Genomic DNA, 25,428 nt, shown 5'->3' on the forward strand with positions numbered 1-25,428 from the left:
ATGTTCTGGCTTAGATCTTCTACAGAACTTCCACTCAAAGCAGAACAATCTGGTTCCTCTGACTCAGTTCTCTCATTTTCTTGAATTCCAGACGTGTTTGAATTCGAAGATTCAAATGTATGACTTACAATCACCTGCTCCTGAGAAGCAGATTCTGTAGAAATTAATTGAGACTTCTTCTCTGATACAGGAGGACCCAAGTCAGATACAGGAGACACAGGTTCAGAGCACACAAAGGTAGAGCCCACCTCCTCCTGCATACCGGGTATGGCATTCACTGAAGATTCTTCCGTCACCACTTCAGCTGAGGACAGCTCTGGGTATAATGAGCCCTCAGTCTGAATAGCTTTTCTCCACGAACGTCTAATTTCAGCAACTAAATGAAACAAACCAAGGTGAAATTTTAATACTTTCAATCAGTCTGGTTTTTTTCTGTCCCCTCAGTGATACAGCAATCCAAGAGGGAATACATATAGCTGCTTTATATTGTTTTTGTTTCCCCAAAACAAAGGGAATTCTACGTAAGGAAAAAAAAATCTCTTAAATCAAATTCAAAGTATTCACAACTTACTACTAGGTCTACTGTTTTGTATTAGATTGAGCCATTAGAAAAACATGCAACATCACTGAAACAATTATCTTTTTCTTCTTGCGTTACAAGTCAATGAACTAACCACATTTTTTATCAATGAGCATAATAAAAACAGTTTCAAACTCAAGCAGATTTTCTGGAGTTCGGGGTATTTGATTCTTCGTTATAAATGGGTAATAAGACAGTGAGCTCATGAGATCATCTGAGACAGAGTAGGGATCCATCCTGAATTAGGTGAAGTGTCTAACAACGGTGAAAAGTCAAACGGCCAAAGCTGAAAGAAAAACTCGCATGCCGAGACAGCAAGGAGACAGAGAAAGAAAAACAGAAAAGACCACGAGGTCAATTTACCCCGACCTAGAAATTCCTTTGATAAAGAAGAACTGGTGCTAAGTGTCATGCGGGATGAATATGTATGAACTTATTGTGAAACTGTATGCATATGCATTTGGAAGAGGGATAAAAGGAGGTCTGAAATCTTCAGGGGTACGCATGCCTTTTTAGGAGGATTTTCTCCGTGTGCGTCCGGCGTCGTAAATAAACATACCGAGCTTTACAACTTTCATAAAGTTGTGAGGTTTCTTCTTTTCTCCGCAAAACATTTTGGCGAGCCAGCCAGGAGTTCTCTGTCCCCGCGGGGGCAGGGAAGATAGACGGACCTCCAAGGCGCGCCCCAGGATTTTTTTTTCCTGGTGGGGCTCCGCTTGTCTCGACTTGCCACCTGCGACGACAGACAACGACCCGCTGGCCTGCGGAGGAAGATATGGTATGTACTAAGGGGCCCCATGGGGGAGGAAGGAGAGAAAGGGAGTAAACCACCCAGAGACGTCTGGGTTCATGGGTTCAGCTGATAGAGCAGCTGTATTAGAGACAGGGTTCATCGTTCTGATAGAGCAGACCGCTAGTGGCTTTGGGGGTAAGCCGGGTGAACCCGTGTTTGTGTGTATTGGGGATTCGTAGTTCTGATAGAGCAGAACTGGTGAGCCCGTGTGTGTTTTGTTTGTGTGTGTGTGTGATGTCCGGACACTGTGTTGCTGTATGGTTAATGTGTGTGGTCAGTGCACTGTGTTTGTGATCGTGCAGGTGATAAGTGTATGGTGTATAAAAGAGAGTAAATCTGCAGTGCCCTACAGTGCGGGGGCGTCAGTACTCCCCGTGTTTGAAGCAGCCGAGTGAGGCCAGAGGCGCCGGCTGCAGCAGGCTGCGGGGGCAGGGAGAGAAGTGCCCCGCGGAGAAGCGAGTGGAGGAATGTCAGTGATGGCATTTGTCGTGTTTAAATGTAGTGATTTGTGTAGATTTGGTACATTTTAATCGTGAGTATGAGCTCAGAGAGTTCCGTTGCCTTGGATGTTCGGACTTGATCTCTAGACTGTGTGCTGTTATTTTGATCGTGTCCAGGAAAATTGATATGAGTAAATGCTGAATTATGGTATGCTGTGTTGTGTTGAGAAAGTGAGCACTTTGAGAAATATGCCCTTTCCCAGTGATTTTGTGTGGTGATTTTCTTCCGCTGCATTGTGGTAATTTGATTCTCAGATTGTATAGTGGTGTTTGCGGAGATTTTAATATTTTGTTGCAACAAGAGTAGCATTTTACATAGGAGAACTATAGTACAGTGATTTATGTTTAACTTCGATAAAACGAGTTAATGGAATTCCAAGAATTCTCCCCCTCACAGCAATTCAAGCATTGGCTCTAGTGAATTTGAGATAAAGGGGGGGGGGGAGTGCCTGTGTGTGTGTCTGTGGGCATATCAGAGTTTTGGCTGTGACTAGCACAGCCTTTTTGCAAAGCAGCAAAACAAGTGTAAGTAGACACAGTGCCTAACTAGATTGTGCAAGAAGAGAACTAGAAAAGACTGATATTTTGTAAAACAGGGTTTATATAGAAGGGATAGAAGAGATGAAGGAGATGAATTAGTTAATGAGACTTATGAGATTTATGAGACTTCAGTTGATACTGCAGTAAGTCTTTACTGGAAACAATCTGCTGAAAGGATTTAAAGTTCTCTAAAACAAACAGAATAGCCTGCCTTTGTGGGCAATTCCGGGGAGCCTTTGGTACATCAAGAGGCTAGCAGGCTGTGTGAGGTGACAGTGGCTGTCCCCTGGGCACAGGGACAGCTCTGGCTGCCCCGTCTCCCCAGGGAACACAGGAATGGCCTGTGGGCAAATGCTGGATGTGCAGGTATTAGTGCAGTGCGGTGTTTATGAGAAACACTGGTATTGCTGTTTTGCTGTTCTAATAATTGTCAGGGCACATGCCCCGAGTGTAAATTCGAGGTTTCTGGTCAAGCGGATTCAGAACCTAAGGTCTTAGAGCTTGTGTGTGGGAATCACATCTGATACCTGCCACCTGGAGCTGTGTGTATAGGAGGAAAACTGAGAAACTACTGTGAAGGTCTGTAAGAAGGTTTGAATGGAAGCGAGATAGGGCAAGGAGAAATAAATAATGAGAACTGAGCAGAGCAAACAGGTTCCTAAATTAGCCCCTTTTGGGAGGGGCTCGCTGGGAGGAGGTTGCCAGTAAGAGCAGCTCAGAAAATAAAAAGATTTATAGTGCTTCATTGCTGTTAGTACTGTTTTATAATAGGAAGATAAATGGGATAGTTTTTGTATGCTGAAATGTCTTAAGTTTTAAGAAATCACCCAGAATGACAAAGAGACTGTGAGATCAGACCGCTCTCTGGTCTTGGCCCTTGAAAAGGAAAACAAGGCAAAGAGAAAGCAAATCAAACATGTTGTTCAGCATGCAGCATAAGATAGCAACGTATGAAATCAGGCAAAAATTATCATGCTGAAATGCAAAGCAATCACAGTTCACAAAACGAGTACATATGACCTGCTAAATGCTTCCTCCCAAGGTAAGGGAGGAGGGGTAAAGATGACCTCCCCAAAAGGGAAGAATTTTTGTCGGCACAAGGGTCATATGTTCAGTTTTAAATAAAGCTTTAATACCTGTGGAGAATGTTTATGTTGTAGTGTGGGGAATGAACAACTGGCCAGTCTGAGAAGGCATACTTTTGCAACCCTTTAAAGTAACATGTGTACTATGTGTACCTAAAGGCTTTTGTACAATTCACTCAATTTGCTAAACATTCTCAAATGAGAAATGTTACTCTGGAGGCAAATAATATAAAGATGTTAGGCTTAATATTAACAGACACTGAAATTAAGAAAGACATTACTAAGGAGATATTAGAATAAGTAAATAAGTGTTTTCAAGGGTATGGGTCTCTGCTGTACCAGGGAGAGTGAAAGATGCTCCCCCATGGGATGCTCCCCCATCAAGCTTAATGAAAGAACACAACCAGTGAGAACTGAGTAGTACCCTCAAAGGGAAGGTAAGGAAGGCATCAGTCCAATAACTGATAGTACTGGATTAAGGGATGTCAATAACATAACACAGAATTTGTACCCTGTGGTAGCAAATCCGTAGACCTTACTAACTTGTTTAACACCTGAGCTAACCTGGTTCACTGTTCTAGGCCTAAGAGATGCCTTCTTTTGCCTCCCTATCCACGAAGCCAGCCAGAACATTTTTGCATTCAAACACAAGCTCACATAGTCCATGTGCCTGAAGGCTTCAAAATTCTCCACTCCGATTGGAGAACAGCTTGCAAAGACCCAGAGTCCCGGGAAGCTCCACAAGAGGAAAGGAGGCTGTTGCAGTACATAGATGATCTTCTAGTAGCCACTCAGACGAGGGAAGCGAGAGAAGCCTGGACGGTAAGCCTTTTGAATTTCCTAGGACTCCAAGGATGCAGAGTCTCAAAGAAAAAGGCACAGGTAGTGAAACAGAAGGTAATCTACCTGGAGTAAGAAGGCAGTGCTGAGCAGCAGTCTTTAAGGCAGGGAAGCCCTATGCCAAACCCTGAACTCCAGACAATGAAAGAACTCCAAACCTTCTTAGGCATGGCAGTGTAGTGCCAGCTGTGGGTTTGTAATTATGGAGTGTTCGTCATACCCCTCTATGCTCTTATTGCCAATGGGAACTGAGATCTCCAGTGGACAAGAGATGCCACACGGGCCTTTCGCCAGCTAGAGAGTGCCCTCATGTCGGCTCCAGCTTTGAAACTTCCAGATGTAAGTAAAGCATTCTCTCTATTTTTCCACGCAAGGAATTGCCCTGGGAATATTGGCTCAAGACTTGGGTCCATACCGGAGGGCAGTTGCTTACTTCTCTAAGCAACTCGATGCAACAGCCGAAGGATGGCCAGGTTGACTCAGAGCTGTAGCAGCAGTTGTGCTGAACATTCAAGAGGCACACAAATTTACCCTGGGAAAAAAATTACTGTGCTAGTGTCCCACACAGTGTCCGCAGTACTGGAAGTAAAGGGTGGCCACTGGCTTTTCACCAGAGACGTTTCTGAAATACCAGGCCATGATGGTAGAGCAAGATGATGTAGAGATAGTGGTGACTAATATTGTCAACCCAGCTTCTTTTCTCAGTGGAATCAACGAGAAGCAGTACACCATAGTTGCCTGGAGACCATTGAAGCTACCTACTCCAGCCGCCCAGACTTAAAGGACACTCCTCCGGACGAAGCAGAGACCTGGTTCACTGACAAGAAAGCGACATTGCAAAATTCACAGTGACTACCTGCAGAGAGGTAATAGAGTCTGGACCCTTACCAACAGGTACCTCTGCACAGAATGCTGAGATAAATGCATGGACTCATGCCTCAGAAATAGCTAAAGGCATTCAGAGTTGTGCATGCACATGGAGCCATCTGGAAGGAGAGGGGACTGCTGACCTCACAGGGACATAAGAGACAATCCAGCTGCTGGAAGCAGTTCAGCTACCTGAAAAAGCATATTAAGGCACACCAGAGAGTGAGCTTAAAATTGGAGGAAAGAAATGAGCTGGCGGATGGAGAGGCAAAGAAAGCAGCAAAGGGTGAGGTACAGATTTTCCTCAAAGGTAAGCCAGAATATAATAATACTAATCAAAAGAGACATACAACTGCAAGGGGTGGGCTACTATTGAAAGAGAGCTAGTAATCCCTTCCCATTTTCGTGGTTACTAGTGAAGGAAGGGCACTAGAAAACACACTAGGGCCTAACTACTTAAAAGCCTTTTATAGAGTGTGGCTCCTTTCTCAAAAGGACCAAGGCTGCGAGTGATACAGAGTGCATTGGAATGAAGTGTTGACTTTGAAGTAGTAATTCCCACAGGCTTTCTAGAACACACATCTGATTGAAACAATAGTTGTATCGCTGTCAGGAATTTATATGCCACTATCACTCAGGTGAGCTGATAATGTGATCCTTGCTGCCAAACGACCCTCAAAATACCCCCCCGGGCCAAAACTCGGTCAGACTGGGAGAGGCCATGGGCCTGTACAGCAGTGGCAAATCAACTTTTCAGAACTCCCAAGAAAAGGGGGGTATCAGTATTTACTGGTATTAATAGATACATTTTCAGGGTGGCCAGAAACATTCCCCACCAGAGCTATCAAAGCTCAAGAGGTGACCAGATCATTTTTACAAGAGATAATACCACGCCTCAGAGTTCCAGCCACAATATCCTCAGATAAAGAATCACCTTTCATTTCCAAAATAGTGCAACAGATTAGTAGCCATCTGGGCATAGATTAAGGACTTCACACCTCATACCGCCCCCAATCAAGCGGCCAGGGGGAGAGAATGAATCATTTGATTAAGCAGCAAATCATAAGACTGGGGCAAGAAGCTCTTCCACTAGAACTATTGCAAATTCAAACTAAACCTTTTGAGCTAAAGGAATGCTGAATCCTTTTAGAATGCCTTATAGAAGACCATATAGAATAAAAGGGGAATGTCCAGAATGTCCACCTACATGGTGGCATTAAGCAAGCATCTAAGAGTAATTGAGAAACATGTGGCTGGAACTCGGAGCAGGGAGTTAGACAGCCTGGGGTTGATGTATATGTTAAGTCTCTTACAGAGAAGACTTCGGAACCATAGTGGGAGAGACCACTGCAAGTACCTCTCACCACCTTCACTGCAATCAAAATCAAAGAGCAGAATGCCTGGATCCATCACTCTCGGGTGAAGAAGGCCCAGAAGCCCCTTCAGGAGTGACACCAGGAGACAATGAACTGAGACTAAAACTTATTCGGGAAAAATGAGTATATTGCGGTCGGGAGTAGCTCATACTTTAGTCTACAGAATTGTTTTGTATGGAATTATAACTGAAGTTTTAGAACTAGAGAGTACCTCTACCCACAGCAATGCTGAATGGCCTTGGTCCCTGGCATTTAATCAGTATACTGGATCCATGGGAAAACCATCTGAGATAAAAGATTTAAACATATCTACTGTAGTAATCCACGAGAATCAGGTATGTGAGGAGTAAGAATAGCAAGAACGGGAACTGTGAACACTTCAAGGAATCTGAGGAGAAGAAATCAAAGTAAAGTGCTTAGTCATCAATAGGATGGCTTATGAGAGACCAGATGTAATTAGTGTCTGAACCTCCCCTGGTGTATATGAACACCAGGAAGTCTGTGATAACCTAAGTGAATCAGACTGTTGGTGTAATTTCACCCTGATACAGCCTGTAGAAGTGACCTGCCTTTGAGCTCGAGTTACTGTCAGACTTTCATTTGAATTCAAAGTGGACACTGCACTTTTTAACACAGCGGGGCCTTATACACCCCATACTAGTTCAGACTCTCCCCAAACTCCAAACTTGAACCTAACGTAGTAAAGAATGTGACTGAACAACAGCTATTATTCAATCCAGAATGGTCTCTCAAACGTGTGGAGTTGATAATGCAAATTAACATCTCAAAAATCCAACCAGCCTGCTCCTCCTTCCTAAAAACTTCCTTGGAGGACTGGACAACATGGTCACAAAAACAGGCATATCTCAGGAGCAGAACAAGAAAGGAAGGAGCCAGCTCTCCTGGTGCCTAAAACCAGGAACACCAAGAAATCAGTTTCCTTAGGTCATTTTCCAAGCTGGTTGGCTGAACCCCCAGGCAATGGCTGGTAAAGGGTGCCGAACTGCAGGTGGTGAATTAACCCAAGCAAGGAAGGTGATTTTCCTTATTTATAGCTATCCATTTTCCTACTGAGATTTGGATCAGTGATTGTCCCAGTCTGAGGCGGTTGGATTCTGCTTAAAAGAAGTAGAGAGAGAGACCCTCTCAGAGCTCAGCAGCAGGCTGTAGGATTTTGAGCATCACTTTTGTGCTGAGTGTTTCAAATAGCAGAAACCTGATCCCAGTTTCTTCTGAGGCACTGCAATGAATATAGGCTTTTCTCTCAAGATTTCCCCTCCATTATCTTCTGCCCTGAACACAGTCCACAGCTTGATCTTAGCTAGGGGCAAGGTGGGTGAGGTTTTGTAGACCAGGAGAGACATTCCTGCTTGCCACACATCTGAGAAATCAGGTGCTTTGGAGGGAGAGGGAGAGGTTAGATTCCCTGAGCTCTCTACATTTCAGAACAAACATCTGCCTCAAGTATGACCTAAACCTCTGTCAGGTACACTTGTGAAGTGTGTCTGAATTTGCAGTATGAGCCCAGCACATCCCTCTGGCAGGGAGGGATGATCATGGACAGAAAGCAGTTCCTGTTCCCTATAACAAACATCTAACTGGCATATTAGGGACAAGATTAGGAGTTTTAAATAGAATTGATTCAGAAATACTGATGAATAAACTGGCTGCTGCAGCAGGTAGCCAAACAAAATTGAAGCAGCCTTTATAGTAATCTCTATTGGCATTAGGAACTAGAGCAGTGACAGATTTCAAAAGTACTGCCAAAGTAAGGAAGTATGAAGAGGCCGGGGACCAAGACCACAAGTTGATTGTAGAAGCACTTAGTATAGTTCAAGATAATGTGTCTTTAGCTTTCAGATGTATACAAGCACAGTTATGGATACAAGCAACAGCAGCTCTGATCATATAGGAAAGGGGTGAAGGTAATTTTCCAGCTGAAATTCGGAAAATTTAGTGGGATTATGCAATTGATTTTGAAAGGAAGTTTCAATCCTGGTGGACTATGGTGAATTTCACCTATGATCCTGTTTCTAATGTGGCCACTGCCTTTGTGCTTACCATACGTAATGCCACTGTTTATGTTATCCATCCCATCATTGCCCTAAGATTAAACCATGAAGAAACAATACTCTGTCCTTCAGAACATAGAGTGTGGGCACGAAAAGATGAATGAAAAGTGGCAGACAGTGAACTTCGAATCCTGCATTACTAGAGAACAAATGAGATTCATTTGTGAAAGCAATACTGCTAATGCCCAGGATGTGTTTGGACACTGAACAGGGTATTTGCCACTTTGAAATTCATCCAGTCACTGACCAGAAAACTGTGCTTGTATATACTGGAAAAGGGCGTATGTTTGAAAACTGCTTGTGCTGCTGTACAAATTGATAGCAATGATGTTATTCTGTCTAGTAGAAACCATTCTAATCTCTGTGTTTGTAATTTTGTTAAGATTATTGGGTGTGATTTTTCGTATTTGGTACCAGTAACATCCCACCAGCTGCTTACAGCCAATTACACAGTGTATCACAGACTACCACCTACCCCTATTGGGGCCAACCTTACATTGGTAAAACAATTAATTAAGCACCAAGACCTATTAGAAGTCTTGAAAGGAATCCAAAAAAGTAGAAAGAAAACCTTAATTACTGTCCAACATGATACAAAGAAGATAACCAGAGTTTTACAAAGAATAAAATAAAATATGGATCATCACTGGTGTGATGTGATCATTGGGTGGTCACCAACTGCAAATGGAATCTTTAATAAGTTGTGCCACCCTATTGTAGTTTTACTAATATTAGTTGGGATAAGCTTATCTATTACATTGTTAATTTGGAACTGGAGAATACTACAATGAATGGCTGTACTAACCTCTTTATCAAACGTACATAGTGAAGCATTAAAAGACACTTATTGTCATGGAAGTTTTCATTAAGTAAAAGAATTTACTTGTTTCCTAGGAAAGGGGGGAATGAGACAGAGTAGGGATCCATCCTGAATTAGGTGAAGTGTCTAACAACGGTGAAAAGTCAAACGGCCAAAGCTGAAAGAAAAACTCGCATGCCGAGACAGCAAGGAGACAGAGAAAGAAAAACAGAAAAGACCAGGAGGTCAATTTGCCCCGACCTAGAAATTCCTTTGATAAAGAAGAACTGGTGCTAAGTGTCATGCAGAATGAATATGTATGAACTTATTGTGAAACTGTATGCATATGCATTTGGAAGGGGGATAAAAGGAGGTCTGAAATCTTCAGGGGTACGCATGCCTTTTTAGGAGGATTTTCTCTGTGTGCGTTCGGCGTCGTAAATAAACATACCGAGCTTTACAACTTTCATAAAGTTGTGAGGTTTCTTCTTTTCTCCGCAAAACACATCTAATGTCATTCCTTTTTCTTCACCACTGTGAGGTGACTCAGACATCACCGACTTTGCAATCTGTAGGATGTGAAAGAACAGGAAATTCTAAGAAATCAAAATTATAACCATTATAACCTCTTCATTTCTGTCAGTTATGGTTAAAAATAAATCTCATTTTCCAAATCATGTGGAGAATTTGGAATATCTTTTTTTTTCTGTTATTTACTACTTAGGTTCAGAATGACCATAGTATGCTACAAACACAAAATGAAGGTAAGGGACTGAGATCAGATTCAATTTTCAGTTCACTCATCATCTATGAATTCACCTTTCAAATAAGAAGATGTGCTCAGATAGAATATATTTAAGACATTAGCCACGAACTGCATAAGCTTGAAGACTAGAGATATATTCACACATTTAAAAAATTTTAGCAGATGAAAAACAACTACCATTTCAGTTAAAAATGCAATTTACTTTCCAAAATAAGAAGTGGCACATTTGACAGTAACCCTTGTGAAGGAATTCCTCAAATATGAAATGGAATACCTAAAAGGAAGAATATTTACATTCCTGCGTAAAATTACCAAGTCCCTGTTAAATATTTAACATGTATATCTGTAGTGAGAGTCCTATGTATTGGATAAGTGGGTCCTAGTAGCTCTAAATGAGCTACAGCTGCAAAGTCCTTAGGTGGGCAGCAGCTGTAGCTCGTAAAGACAATTGGGATAAAAGGGGTGGGTCGAGAGCCCTGGAGGAGCCCCTGTGAAGCCATGAGGAAATGTGCTGCAGAGAACTGCATGGTAGAAAACCAGCTAGAAGGTATGGATTTTAAGAATATAATAACAACAGTATGGGACTCTAGAAATATGAAATACAACAAGATAACAACATATGTCTTAAGAATTCAACAGTTCTTTTTGTTTCCGAATATATGCAGTGTACTTCACTGACTTAAGTGTAATCATACCACGATTCTACTGAACATACTATTCACTTCACCATGATTTTTAAGTATGATACCTGCACAAACTCCATGCTTTCAGTGTGTACTTTATCAGTCCACTCTAAAACTCCGTGACTGATAACTACCTATCAGAAAAAGGTATCTTTCAATGTATGTGGATTACAAGAGACATTTTTTGTTATAATTAGTGATTTGTTCTCCAAACTTAGTGATCATTTACTTAAAAACTAACAAAAATTATATCCTAACCTCTTCTGCCAGTTCATCTCTGGCTTTCTCAAGAAGGTAATCTTTTTTCGCAGGAGACTTTGTCTGGGTAACATTTTCACCTGCATTCTCCTCCATTTCTGAAGCAGGGAATTCTTCCTTTCCATTTTTTAAGTTTTTTTGAGGCACAGGTTTTTCATTTCCCACACAAGTATTCAAGTTCTACAGGAATACAAAGGAATTATTAGTCATTTTAAAATCAAGAAAGGATATTAGCATAAACTGCTGTAAAATTTCTGAACTGCAATGGCCCCACAGTGTTTAGTCAGCAAAAATATTTCAGTCTTGAATTCTAACAAAATACAAAATATTTTTACAACTGTATTCAAAGTAGGACCTAAGTAGTGACGAGGATAGGTGTTACATACAACACAGATGACTCACTTGCAACAACTCTGATCACAGTACAGTGAACAACTGTACATCCAAGTTCCTTTTACCCTACATTTTCACACTTAAATTTCATTTATAGCTTAAAGAAACAAAGTCTGACCACTGCCCACATCAAAAGACTGTTTCAGCAAACAAGGAATCAGTCACACACTGCATGTTACACAGGAAGTCAGATATAAGGGCACCTACTTCCTGCTGTTCTTTCCTAAAGCTTAGTGAAGTCACTGAGAGTTAGCTTTTACAATTTTGCCAGAGTAACTCAAATGTGTAAAAATATTGCTCAAAAAACAACAAAAAACCACCCCAAAACCCTCACAAAACAAACCAAAGCCCCAAAAAAACATGCCCAAAACCATTTTCCATGAAGTGTAAGTTTCAACCAATATAAAAAGGACATGCCATAAGTTTAACTTATGTCAAAGATATATACATTTTTAATTAACAGGTCTTCATTTTCTGACGACGATGGCACCGATGAGCTCCTCAAGAGGGGAGAGAGACAAAAAAACCCCAACAATTTTAGAGACAAATTAAACAACTAGAATGCAAATCTTAGAAGGCTGTTATACACTGCGTGCTCCGTATCTGTCCGTTACGATTTCCCTCAATTCGTCCCGGTCATCAGAAAGCAGTTTTACTATAGGGAGAACAATGTGGCAATTAGAGCAGCTTTAGCCCTAGTTGTGTATCAGCCTCCCAAAAACAGTAAATTAATAAACTCTGCTATTGATTAGAACACAAAAAAAAAAAAAAAAAAAAAAAGGGCTTTCTCAATACACTCGTAAACAAGTCTTCTGCATTCTACTATAAAAGACAACTGGAAAGTCTTCTGCACACTTGACAACATTCTTTTTCCTATGTAGTCTTTGTCTGAACCATTTCTGGCATCCACAAGTCTGTTCCTATGTAAACTTGATATTTAACAATCACCTGGCTACCAAAAACTTCAGCTTTATCACTTCTAGTAAGTTTCATGCCAATGGCATAGCTCTCAAAACTGCACAGTTCCCACTTGCTGGGAAAAGCATATCTTAAAATGTTTTTGATGTTATTTGTCTGTAGCCTCAGAAGCAGACACGCCTCCATACTGTATGAAGTCACTGAAAGAAACCCAGGATTTAATTGTTAGCTACTTTGAGAGCCTCTGAGACCTATATGCAACTACATCTACTGATGTCTAAGAATGGATAGCATTACAGCATTCCTTTGCTAACTCCCTTAGTCCCTTAGCAGGTAATGTTCAAACATTTGTGGGAGTCATATTATGAAAGACAGCATTATTCAAAAGGTCATGAAATATTCCTGGACTAAGCAAATTACAAAAGGGAAAAAACCTTCTAGGATAACATTGTTCTGTGTTTAACCCTTTGCTGGTACTGTAGGAAGAGTAGCTACAGAACAATGTGATTGTAAGTCTCAAGAAAAGTAATGAAAAAAGCCTTGTAGAGTAGGTTTAGCCTGAGAAATGGAAGCTTCTGTTCTCTCCATCTGTCTCTTGAATCTTCGAACATAGTTAGAAAGCAAGAAAAAAATCTTGCAATTTGACTGCTACTCCTCCTATTCAGCAGCAGTCAGTTGATCAATCTGTCATTAGCTGGAGAAAGCAGCAGTTACTTTAGGACTATCTTGCTAAAGCAAGCAGTTGTGATGGACGGAGTGGGCTACTAAAATATTCTACTAAGACTCAAGTGATGCAAAGTATTCAGGTCCGATAAGTAAACATCTAATTCTTCTACTGCTTTTTTATCAAATTCTTATTAGCATACCTTCTTGAGGGTACTAATATTGTATCGATCATGGCTTCCAAAGACCCATCACTTTCCTCACGGCTTTCTTCATGATCATAGTCATAATTATCTAGAAAAGCAACCCAAAAGTTTCAGTATTGCTTCCAATTTCTTCACTTTGGCCTCCCATGTGGCACAACTCACTCACACTACTACTGTAGACAACACACTGGATGGATTTTACACTTCAAGAAAAATAAATTAATACATAAGCAGGATAGTACTATCAATCCTTTTGCTCATGCAGTACCTGTAGCAACAGATGCCCCTAGGAGCCAGCATGTCTTTCTGTTGTTCCCGAACATGTGTTCAAGAACATGATTCTATCTGCTGCCTTGCTCATAGCAATCAGTCCTTTTACCTTCCTCCAAACTACAGTCCCAGCCACATCACCATTATCCCCTTCTCTCCATATACACCTCAATTGTATAGTACATCAATTCCACAAAGTGTTGCGGTGTGTTGCAATGTCCTGTTTTAAACTTCCGGTCCCTTCCCAGGTGTGCCTATCCCTTCTCCCTTCCCCCTTGCCCCTCGCTGAGTGTGCCCTGTCAATCAGGCTAACATACCAGCAAGGCGTCGTGTGATTGGTCCCTCAGGTTGGAGGGAAAAGAATGCTTTTTCAGCTGCTTCTTTTACTTTCTCAAGTGTTTCTGCAGGAATTGCAGCAGCTTGGACTGAGGGAGAAGACCATTGACCCTCACCACAGAGGTGCTCCATGGTGATAGGGTTACCACTGTTGTCTTTCGCTGTGTTTGGATCAGCCTGTAAGCCTGGGAGAGCATCTTTTAGCAGTTGTTTCAATGCTGATTCCCATAATTTGAATTCCGTGGAGGTCATGAGACATGAAAAAAGCAGTTTTAAATCATGTGGAATCACAACAATCCTACCTAATTCAGAATTTAAAAGGCCACGGAAATATGGACTGTGTGGACCATATTCCTTATGAGATTTACAGATCTCTTTAATCAATTGTCGTCCAAAGGAGCTCCAATTAGCAGTTGGAGCTGCCCCGGCTTGAGCTGCAGGCTGAAACGTAACAGGAGCTAGTGACAACCTGGGACTATGCATTGGGTCTGCCGTCCCCTGCTCTGTATCCCTTGAATCAGAAGCATTGGGATCACAGCTACAGATTTGGGGACAGGCAGTGGGTGTGTCCCCACCGTGGAAACCCGGGGAGGGGGCGGAGACAGGGAGCCGGCAAGGGGCGGGGAAACCGTGGGAACAAGGGGCGGGGTCAAGGGGCTGGCAGGGGGCGGGGATACCGTGGGAACAGGGGGCGGGGTCACCTGGTGACATCACGTCAGCAGACGCCCCCTGGGAGGAGTAGAGGGGCGGAGCTGAGGGTACTGCAGGAAAGGCGGGGGGAGGGGGGAAGGTGTCACGAGGAACAGGAGGAGAGGGGGATGGGGATGGAATTTTGGAATGCTTAAGAGGATTTTGGGGAGAAGAAGACCAGGTTTGGGAAGATGCCACGTGGCATCCACCATCTTGTGGACCCCCTAGGGACTGGGGGCCATTTTGGACATCACTGCTCTCCGGAAAGCTAACACGTGCTCTGGGTTTTAGAAGAGGGGATACAGGGGGTTGGGAATTTTTCCACGCAGCCTGGCCAGGGCTTTGTGAACAAAACAACTCAGGTATTCTTGCACACTCTGGGAGCCGACTTCCCAATGAGTGTGCTCTCTTTAAAATACCAAGTTTTGGGGAAAGAGGTTTAGGGGTTTTAGAGCTAGGGGAGGGAGAAACAGGGAGAGCAGAGGTACATGGCTTTACATTTGGCTTTTCCTCCATTTCCTTTTGTTTGAACAATGCTGTTTGAATTTGTAAACTCCAGAACACAAATTTAGCTGAGGGTGATTTGCCAGATTGTCCTAAGGTTATCAATTCATTCCCAACTTTATCCCAGAATTGAATATTGTGGATTTCTTCAGGGGAAATGTTTGGGAACTGCAGAAAAAGCCATCTTATAAACTGTTTCAATTTTCCTTTAGAGAATTTCACATTACCATTGACTAAAATGCTAACAATATTATAATACACTCCCCTTTGTACAATGCTAAGTTTGGAACCCATGTTAGCGGTAAAAAGCAAAGTACTTAATCCCGCCTGACCAAAAACAAAGCTAAAATCAGCTACCAATTTCTAAAAAAAAAAAACCACAGATAAAAAGCGATAACGAGCAGACAAAAGCTTCACAATGCAGCTGTATATACTGCTTTTAACATTCCCGGGCAGCAGCAACAGGGCACGCCCTGCCGAGCCGAGGCAGAAACAAAGCCTCCCCCGCCATGGAATGCAGCCCCCCCGCGGAGCAGAGGGAGCAACCACTCCACGTGGCAAGCCGAAACCGGGACGCCCTCCCCCCCCCGCCGCATGCAAAGAAAGAGAGAGAGTCCTCCGCGGAGCAGAGAGCCGAGAGCCCCCCCCTCCCCCAGCCACGTGGAAAGAGAGCCCCCTCCCCTCCCCCGCGGAGCAGAGAAAGAAAGAGAGTCTCCTAACACGTGTCCGAGCACGCTGCTGAGCCGGGGGGGAAGGGCAGAGAGCGATCCCGCTCCGGCGCGAATTCTAAAAGACAGTGAAACACGCGGCAGAAAGCTAAAGCTAGAACGCTATGAATTCTTGTCTGTGGGGCTGCGCAGCCAAAAATGCAAAGGCAAAAAGGGAGCAGAACTCACGGCAGAGTCTGTTTTTGAGCTTCTGCTCTACCGAAAGCAGAGATACTCACGTGAAATGGAAGCTGTAGGCTGGGTCTAGGCAGGCAGGTCTCCACCGGAAAAGGACCTCTCTCTGGGTGCAAGAGAGGCTACCCTTTTCTTCCTCTGGAAAATCTGCTCACCACAATGAAGCTGGACTTTCCATAGGCGCCGAAGAGTCCACGAAACTTTTTCTGGGAATATTCCCAAAGTCTCTAGCTGGGAGTCTTGAAGCCAGGCTCCTTTCAGCTGGATGCACGGCAGGCAGAAACTTCTCTGAGGTACTGCGAGTCCGTTTTCGGGCTGCGGAGTCACTCTGCCCGCCTCAGGGACGCCAATATATTAGAATATGAATCCCAATATAACCAGTTAGATGGTGCCTGGGCCAGTTCTGACCCTCGCTGCTGGGCCAAAGGCAGCACTGTGGTGTTTTACCCCAGAGATACCTTGGCTGCTGGAGAGTGCAGCGGGGCACAGACGCAAGTCCAGGCTTGTCAGGACTCCGTTTACCTCAGGAGAGAGAGCTTCTGGCGATGGTGAAGAGAAGGAAGGAGTGGATTCCGCTGGAGGGCTATATCCAGATGTTTATTCCACGGGTACAGAGGTCTGAGCCGGGGCAATTCCTCCAACAGAATGGAGGCCGCATGGTCTCATTAACCTTTTAAGCTCAGGGCGGGGGAAGGGGAGGGGACAGGTGAGCCACCAACCAGGTGAAGGGGCAGGGTCTCAAGGGACTAGGGACACCTATACGGGCCAATGTCCCCCAGGCCTGAGGGACCAATCACACTACGCCTTGCTGGAATGTTAAGCCTGATTGACAGGGCACACTCAGCGAGGGGCGAGGGGGAAGGGAGAAGGGATAGGCACACCTGGGAAGGGACCGGAAGTTTAAAACAGGACATTGCAACACACCGCAACAACAAAGCACAATTCCACCCACCTTTACTCCAACTGCATTAATCAATAAATATCTTTGTGGATAGTCATTCCTCTTGCTGCCTCAGTCCAAGCAAGGTGAAGCTTTGCATAAGTAAATGTTACAGAAGTAAATGTTTTGAACATTATTGGAGGTGCACATACCTCAGTCATGGCCTGTCTAGAACAATGTACTAACTCTGACACATCTTGAATACACAGCCATAGTTTTACCTCAGTAGTTCTCTACTAATACTAAATTTCAGCTTTTGCAGGGAAAAATGGCATTTTCCATCACATTTAACTCAACACATCAAAAATCCAAGCTCACTTCGAGTAGTTAGGTGAGGTCATTATTCTGCTTTTGGGTTTGAATCTATTAACAGACAGAAGTTTTCTCAATGGCTGTATTATCAGATAATGAATCTCAACCACAGAGAGAATGTCACAATCTGTCTCAAGCTTTCTGATTCTACCAGCTCATAGCATCATAGTACAGTGCTTCAATCTTTTAAATTTTTAAGGCAAACTATGTTCCAAATCCAATTCTGTAGCTTCTCCTCTGCAGCTTCTAGCCTTACACCCACATAGACTCAGATGGCTGGAGCAGCACTTTCGCCTTTGTAACCAAAAGGATCTTCCCACCAATTTTTTGCATCTTGCAATTCCAATACACCTCTGTTATGCCATTTTTCCTAAAAGGAATTCTAAATGACATGATTCAAGCAGTCTTCCTCCTTGCTTTGTAGCTTTTAACTTATAACTCTGTGCTAGTGACAGTCAAGACTTGGTCAATAAGTAAAATGAGATCACACAGTAAAATATCATCAGTCAATTAGCATGTGCAACAACCATGTCTGATCAAAGTGAGCTCTGATCAACACTATTAACCAAATAACTGAATGCAACTAACACAAATCAAGTGAGATCCTGACCAAATGGAACAGTTACTAAGGAATAAATTATTTCAGTGTACCAGGGAAAGATATTTACGTGGGAGGACACCTTCAATTTCTTTTCCTAGATAGTCAACGGGAAAGTTTCACCTTCTTTCCCTATTACTCCTCCAACCCAAAATAACCTTTACTGTTAGACCGAATGTATTCTCTAGAATCAACAAATAAACAAACCTTTAACCTTTATACACGGGCATCTGTCTCAACATCCTTTGCGCAAGAACAACAAAATATCAAACAGCTCAGCAGTGGATTTTTGCCAAGCTTCAGAGAATCTCCAAGACACTACGAAGTTGAAATATGCAAGGCAATTTTGGCAAAGAATCATTCAGAACCAATTACCACAGACTACCAAAGATCATCTGCAAATTCCCACTTGCTGCGCCAGTGAAGACTTAACTTGAAAAAGCATTCCATTGCAGTTAACTTGTGTAGAGCTTGCTATTATCTAATATGGGGTTTTAATTAATAAAACACATATCCAACTGCTCATCAATATACTCCTAAATGCACATTTTATTTTGCCTGATCATTGAAGTTTGCTTTTCGCCTTCTACAATACATAAATTTTAAATATGGCATCGCATAACTACAAGCAGTAGAATCATAGAATCCTTTAGGTTGTAAAAGACACTTAGGGTCATAGGTATTAGCCTGACTGTGCCAGGTCCACCATTGATCCATGTCTACCCATCTTTTGAATGCGTCTAGGCATGAGGATTCAGCTACTCCCCTGGGCACTCCTCTCCAACATCTGACCACCCTTCCCGTGAAGAAATTTTTCCTATACCTTATCTAAATCTTCCTTAGTGCAGCTTAAGGCCTTTTCCTCTTGCCCAATTGTTACCTGGGAGAATAGAACGACCCCTACTTAGCTACACCCTACTTTCAGTGTCACTTGCACTCCCCTGATCCTCTTCTCCAGACTGAACAACCACAGCTCCCTCAGCCACTTCTCACAGGGCTTGTGCTCCAGACCCTTCCCCAGCTCCGTTGCCCTTCTGCAGACACCCTCCAGATCTCAATGTCTGTCCTGCAGTGAGGGGCCCAGAACTGAGCACAGGATTTTAGGTGTGGCCTCACCAGTGCTGAGTAGAGGGGGACAATCCCTGCCCTGGTCTTGCTGGCCATACTATTGACGGTACAGGCCAAGATGCCAGGAGCCTTCTTGGCCTCCCAGACACACACTGGCTCATGTTCAGCTGCTGTTGACCAGCATCTCCAGGCCTTTTCCATTGGGCCCCTTTCCAGCCACTCTGCACCAGCCTGTAGCACTCAATGGGGCTGTTGTGACCCAAGTGCAGGACCTGGTATGGCACGTTGAACCTCATACCCCTGCCTTGCCCACCAATCCAGTCTGTCCAGATCCCTCTGCAGAGCCTTCCTACCCTCAAGCAGATCAAAACTCCTGCCTCACTTGGTGTTGCCTGAAAACTTACGGAGGATATATTCAATCCTCTCATCCAGATCACCAAAAAAAACTTTAAAAATTGACTGAGCTCTGGGAAACATCTCTTGTGACCAACCACCAGCTGGATGTAGTTCCATTTAACACCACTGCCTGAGCCTGGACATCAAGCCAGTAGTTTTAACCAGCAGAGAGGGCAGCTGGAAAATCCATGGGTAGCCAGCTTCTCCAGGAGAATGCTGTGGGAGACAGTACCGAAGGCTTCAGTAAAGTCCAGGTAGCCCACATCCATAGCCTTTCCCTCATCCACTAAGCAGGTTACCTCTAACACCTTTGCCATTGGTCAGGATTGGATCCGGGCCAAGGGTATAAAAGTAGCATACTGTACCCCTACTAACTTGGGAGAAGAAGAGCTGAGACCCTTCACGGAACCCCTGCAATAAAGCCATACACATGGAATGGCCGGCATCTTCTCCTTCTCCTCTCTCTACCGTCTGCTGGAGCCTTAAGCCAAGGGAAAAGCTACCTAGCAAGCAAAGCTGAAATCACAAGAGCTGCCTAATCACTAAGAGCTGAATATTCCCTGCTTGCTAGGGGCTGATGCGCGGCCTTGGTCTGAGAGCAAGCTGGCTTCTGGCACTCAGTCCCCCTGGGAGCTGAGCTCTGGAGCTGTAATAGCTTGCATAGGATAAGACCGAGGAAGGCTCATTTAAGTTGATTTTGAAAATGGCAGGGAATTTGACAGATTATTTTAAGACCCAACCACAAGATGTAAAAGCCTACTTCCCACTCCAAAATCCACATTGGGACCCAAATAGACCAGCAGAAATGTAAAAGTTTGAAAGTTACCAGAAGTGGATAGCAAAAGGAATGGAGAGAGCAATCCCTAAAACCATAAACTGGTCAGCTTTACATGCAGTCAAACAGGGTTCTTGCAAGTCTCCATTCAAATTCCTGGATCACTTAAGAGATGCAATGTGCCACCACGCATCACTGGACCCCAGGTTGGAGGTAGGAATACAACAGTTAGTCAACTTATTTTTGGGGCAGTCCATGGGAGACATTAGCTGCAAACTTCAAAAGCTTCAGGGGCCAGTGGGAGGAACCTAGAGACCTTGTTGGATGAGGCATGGAGAGTTTTTAGTAACCAGGAAGAAGGATATAAGCAAGGGATGAGAAAATTAGTAGCAGTTGTAAGGGAAAAAGAGAGAGGAAGATGCGGACAGAGACCACCCAGGCAAGGCCCACCCTGGTTGAGCAGACACCAGTGTGCAATCTGCAGGAAAGTCCATCATTGTAAAATCCAATGCCCAGAATGGAGACACAGTTACTGTAAGGAGAAGGGGAACAGGGGAAGGGAAAGGATGGTCTTGCATGTGAAAGAAGATTGAAGAGGACCAGGGGATTCTACCCCAGCAGATCCACTGGTTATAAAAATGAAGTTGAAGGAGAAAGGGAAAAAGGTGGAATTTTTGATTGACATGGGAGCGATGTATTCAGTTTTAAATAAAGCTTTAGTGCCTGTGGGGAATGATTACATTGTGGTGCAAGGGGCAACTGGTCAATCTGAAAAGGCATATTTTTTCAGACCACTAAAGTATAAGCTTGGGAAGCAATGGGGCATTCACAAGTTTTTATATATGCCCAGTTCTCCAAAGGCACTTTTAGGGGAGAGACTTATTGGAACAATCACAAGCAACTATTAGATTTAAGAATGGGGAAATTACTCTGGAGGTAAATGATCAACAGTAGGTAGAAATATTAAATTTAATATTAGTAACCACAGAAACTGAAGAGGAAATTTGTCACAGACATCCTTTGTGAGAAATCCTTTCTTGGGATTTTTCTCCCTTCTGAGAAGCTGTGGCCTCAGCAAGAAAATGTAAACAATGGTTACATGCTGCTGTGGAATGCAACAGGTGGATCTGTGATTGGTCTCCTGTGGATGTTTGGATTTACTGACCACTCACGGCAGAGCTGGGTCTCGCTCTCTGTCGAGAGACAGGTCTTTCTTATTCATTCTTTTTCAATTCTTAGCTTAGCTAGCCTTCTGAGAACTTTTCCCACCTTTTCTTTTTAGTATAGTTATAATGTAGTATATATATCATAAAATAATAAATCAAGCCTTCTGAACATGGAATCAACACTCTCTTCTCTCTCTCATTCTCAAAACCCTTGTGACCACGGTCACAGAAATTAGTGAGGAAATAATAAGCCAAGTGTTTCCTGGAGTATGGGCTTCCAATGTAACGGGGAGGGTGAAAAATGCACCTCCTGTATTAATTAAACTTAAAGAAGGGAAACAACCAGTTAGAATTAAACAGTACCCCTTGAAAAAGGAAGATAGGGGAAGAATTAGCCTGGAAATTGAGAAATTTTTGCAATTAGGGTTGTTAAAAGAGTGTCAATCTGACTTCAACACTCCCATTTTACCTCTTTGAAAACCTGATGGGTCATATCAGGTGGTACAGGATCTATGAACTGTCAACAGGATAACTGAGGATCTTTACCCTGTAGTGGCAAACCCATACACTTTGTTAACATGCCTAACACCAGAGGTAACTTGGGTTACCATTTTAGACCTGAAAGATGCCTTCTTTTGCCTCCCTCTCCATGAAGTCAGACAGAAAATCTTTGCATTTGAATGGGAAAGCCCTAAGAGTGGGCGTAAAACTCAGCTCACATAGACGGTGTTGCCTCAGGGGTTTAAGAACTCTCTCACTTTGGAGAACAACTTGCACAAGACTTAGAGTCCTGGGAAGCTCCATCAGAAGAAGGAAAGCTGTTGCAGTATGTAGATGACCTCCTAATAGCCACCTGGACAGAAGAGTCTTGTTTGGTCTGGACCGTAAGCCTCTTAAATTCTCTAGAACTCTAGGGTTACAGGATATCAAAGAAAAAGGCTCAGGTGGTAAAGCAGAAAGTGATCTACCTGGGTTATGAGGTTAGTGCTGGTCAACAGACTTTGGGGCAAGATTGCAAAGAAGTGATATGTAGAACTCCAAAACCTCAGACAATAAAGAAACTGCGAACCTTTTTGGGGATGATGGGATGGTGTAGATTGTGGATCTACATCTATGGATTGCTTGTAAAACCTCTCTATGCGCTCATTGCAAATGGAAACAGAGACCTCCAGCGGACAAAGAAGGCCACGCAGGCCTTTCACCAGCTAAAGAATACTCTCATGTCAGCTCCAGCTTTAGGACTTCCAGATGTGAGTAAACCATTCTTTCTTTTTTTCCATGAGAAACAGAAGATTGCCCTAGGGATACTAGCCCAGGATCTGGGCCTATATTGAAGGGCAGTTGCTTACTTTTCCAAGCAGCTAGATGCAGCGGACAAGGGATGGCCAGAGTGCCTCAGAGCCATTGTAGCAGTTGTGCTAAATATCCAAGAAGCAGGCAAATTCACCTTGGGACAGAAAATGACTGTACTAGTGTCTCACACAGTGCCCACAGTGCTAGAAGTGAAAGGTAGGCACTGGCTTTCCCCACAAAGGTCCCTGAAATACCAAGCCATTATGGTAGAACAAGATGATGTAGAAATAGGGGCAACTAACATTGTCAACCCAGCTTCTTTTCTCAGTGGAAATCAAAGGGAGCTGATATACCACGACTTCCCCTAGAGACTATCAAAGCTACCTATTCCAGCCACCCAGATGTGAAGGACACCTCTTTTGATGATGCAGAAACCTGGTTCACTGATAGGAGCAGCTAAGTCACCAGTGGAAAACAACATGCTGGGTATGCAGTTTCTACCTGCAGAGAGGTTATCGAATCTGGACCTTTGCCAACAGATACCTCTGCACAAAAGGCCAAGATAATTGCTCTAACTCGTGCCTTAGAAATAACAAAAGGAAAGAGAATAAACATCTTTACAGACTCAAGATATGCATTTGGGGTTGTACATGCACATGGAGCCATTTGGAAAGAAAGGGGTTTGCTGAACTTGCAAGGGAAGAACATCAAACATGTACAAGAAAAAATGTGACTGTTGGAAGCAGTCCAGATGCCTGAGAAGGTAGCACTTATGCACATTAGGACACACCAGAAGGTGAGCTCAGAATTGGAGGACGGAAACAAGCTGGCGGACAGAGAGGCAAAGGAAGCAGCAAAAGGTGACACCATAAGTGAAGGAACCCTAGTTCCAGATGGGCAAATTTCCCTTGAAGGTAAGCCAGAATATAATAAAGACAGAAAGTTAATGATCAAAAAGGTATTTATAATCAAGAAGGATGGGCTACTATAGAAGGGAAATTGATTATCCCCTCCCATTTATTATGATCACTAATAAGAGAGGAACGTCAAAAAACACATTGGGGAATAGATGCCCTGCATAACTATCTAATTGAAAGGATTATTGCCAGGAATCTATATGCTACCATCATTCAAGACACCCGGCCATGTGACTATTGCCTCCAGACTAACCCCAAGAATACCCCCAAACCAAAACTCGGTCAAATTGGAAAGGGCCATGAACCAGGGCAGTAGTGGCAAATTGAATTTTCAGAACTTCCAAGAAAAGGGGGGTATGGATATTTGTTGGTATTAACAGATACATTTTCAGGGTGGCCAGAAGGTTTTCCCACCAGGACTGCCAAAGCTTGGGAGGTAACAAGAGTATTGTTACAAGAAATAATACCATGCTTCGGAATTCCCGCCACAATATCCTCAGATAGAGGATCACATTTTATTTCAAGAATAGTGCAGCAAATCAGTTGTCATTTGGGTATAGACTGGGAACTCCACACTCCTCAGTCAAGTGTCCAAGTGGAGAAAGTAAACCATTTGATTCAGCAGCAAATTGTGAGGCTAGGGCAAGAAGCTAATTTACCTTGGCCCCAATCTCTACCACTGGCATTGCTACAGATTTGGACTAAACCTGGAACTAAAGTAAGGTTAAGTCCCTTAGAAATGCTTTATGGGAGACAATATGGAGTGAAAAAGGGAATGTCTACCCAAGTTGGGGAGGAAACAATGACCACCTATATGGTGGCCCTGAGTAAACAACTCAGAGAAATTGAAAAACACATGGCTGGAACTTGGAGCAGAGAGCTGGATGGACCAGTGCATGACAACCTGGAGATTATGCATATGTTATGTCTCTTGCAGAAAAAAACTTTAGAACCACAGTGGGAAGGACCATTCCAGGTGCTTCTCACTACCTTCACTGCAATTAACATCAAGGAACAGAGGGCTTGGATCCACCACACTTGAGTAAAGAAAGATCCAGAAGCCCCTTGGAAAGTAACACCAGGTGATAATGAACTGAAACTAAAACTTACCTGAGCAAAATGAATGCAACTAGGGATTTGACAAAATTAAAATTGCCCCTACAGTCCTCTCTATTGGCATTAGAAACTAGTCAGTGGCAAGTTTCAAAAGTGTTACCAAAATGGGAAAAGGCTGAAGACCATAGATTAATAATAGATGCACTTGGTATGGCCCAGGACAATGTGTCTTTAGCTTTTAGTTGTATACAGGCACAGTTATGGATGCAGTCAACAGCTGCCTTGATCATACGGGAAGGAAGTGAAGATGCTTTCCGACTGAAATTCAAAAGGCTGTTTGGGACGATGCTACTGATTTGGAAAGAAAACTCCAATCTTGGTGGACCCTGGTAAATTTTACGTATTATCCTATTGGTAACATGGTTACTGCCTTTGTGCTGACTATACATAACACCACAATTTATGTTATCCACCCCATCATTGCATAAGGATTAAACCATGAGGGGACATTGCTTTATCCCTCTGGACATAGAGTATGGGCCTGGATGGGGGATGAAAAATGGCAAACTGTAAATTAAGAATGCTGTATTACCTGAGAACAAGGGTTTATCTGTGAAAGTAATACAATTGATGCTCGAGACATATGTCTTGACACTGAGCAAGGCATTTGCCACTTTGAGATTCATCCAGATACTAGTCAAAAGACTGTGCTTGTATATATTGGTCAAGGCTGTGTATATTTAGGAACTGCTTGCGTTTTCGTAAAAATAGACAATGAAATTATAACTTTGTCTCCTGGGGTGACATTATGATGCTTGTATCCCCATTCATCTGTTCTGTGCCTTTAAGACCGGCTCTGAAGAGTG

At 43.2% G+C, this 25,428-nt stretch overlaps 1 protein-coding gene and 1 non-coding gene across 2 annotated transcripts; both read right to left on the reverse strand.

Annotated features, from left to right (window-relative positions):
- Nucleotides 1-262: 262 nt before the first annotated feature.
- LOC135461033 (HAUS augmin-like complex subunit 6) lies at nucleotides 263-19,624 on the reverse strand (the record flags this gene model as incomplete). The annotated part of the gene is made up of 7 exons (XM_064738018.1): nucleotides 19,588-19,624; nucleotides 13,307-13,427; nucleotides 12,001-12,052; nucleotides 11,160-11,339; nucleotides 9,952-10,021; nucleotides 720-794; nucleotides 263-376 (listed from the first exon to the last, which is right to left on the reverse strand). Coding segments are annotated over exons 1-7 (649 nt in total), but the record flags the coding sequence as incomplete, so codon positions are not given.
- LOC135461034 (small Cajal body-specific RNA 8) lies at nucleotides 12,139-12,269 on the reverse strand. Its single transcript, XR_010443320.1, has one exon. It is a non-coding gene; the product is annotated as a small Cajal body-specific RNA 8 (non-coding RNA).
- Nucleotides 19,625-25,428: the final 5,804 nt, after the last annotated feature.

This window comes from Zonotrichia leucophrys, unplaced genomic scaffold, assembly GCF_028769735.1.
Source record: "Zonotrichia leucophrys gambelii isolate GWCS_2022_RI unplaced genomic scaffold, RI_Zleu_2.0 Scaffold_153_110806, whole genome shotgun sequence".
Taxonomy (NCBI): domain Eukaryota; kingdom Metazoa; phylum Chordata; class Aves; order Passeriformes; family Passerellidae; genus Zonotrichia; species Zonotrichia leucophrys.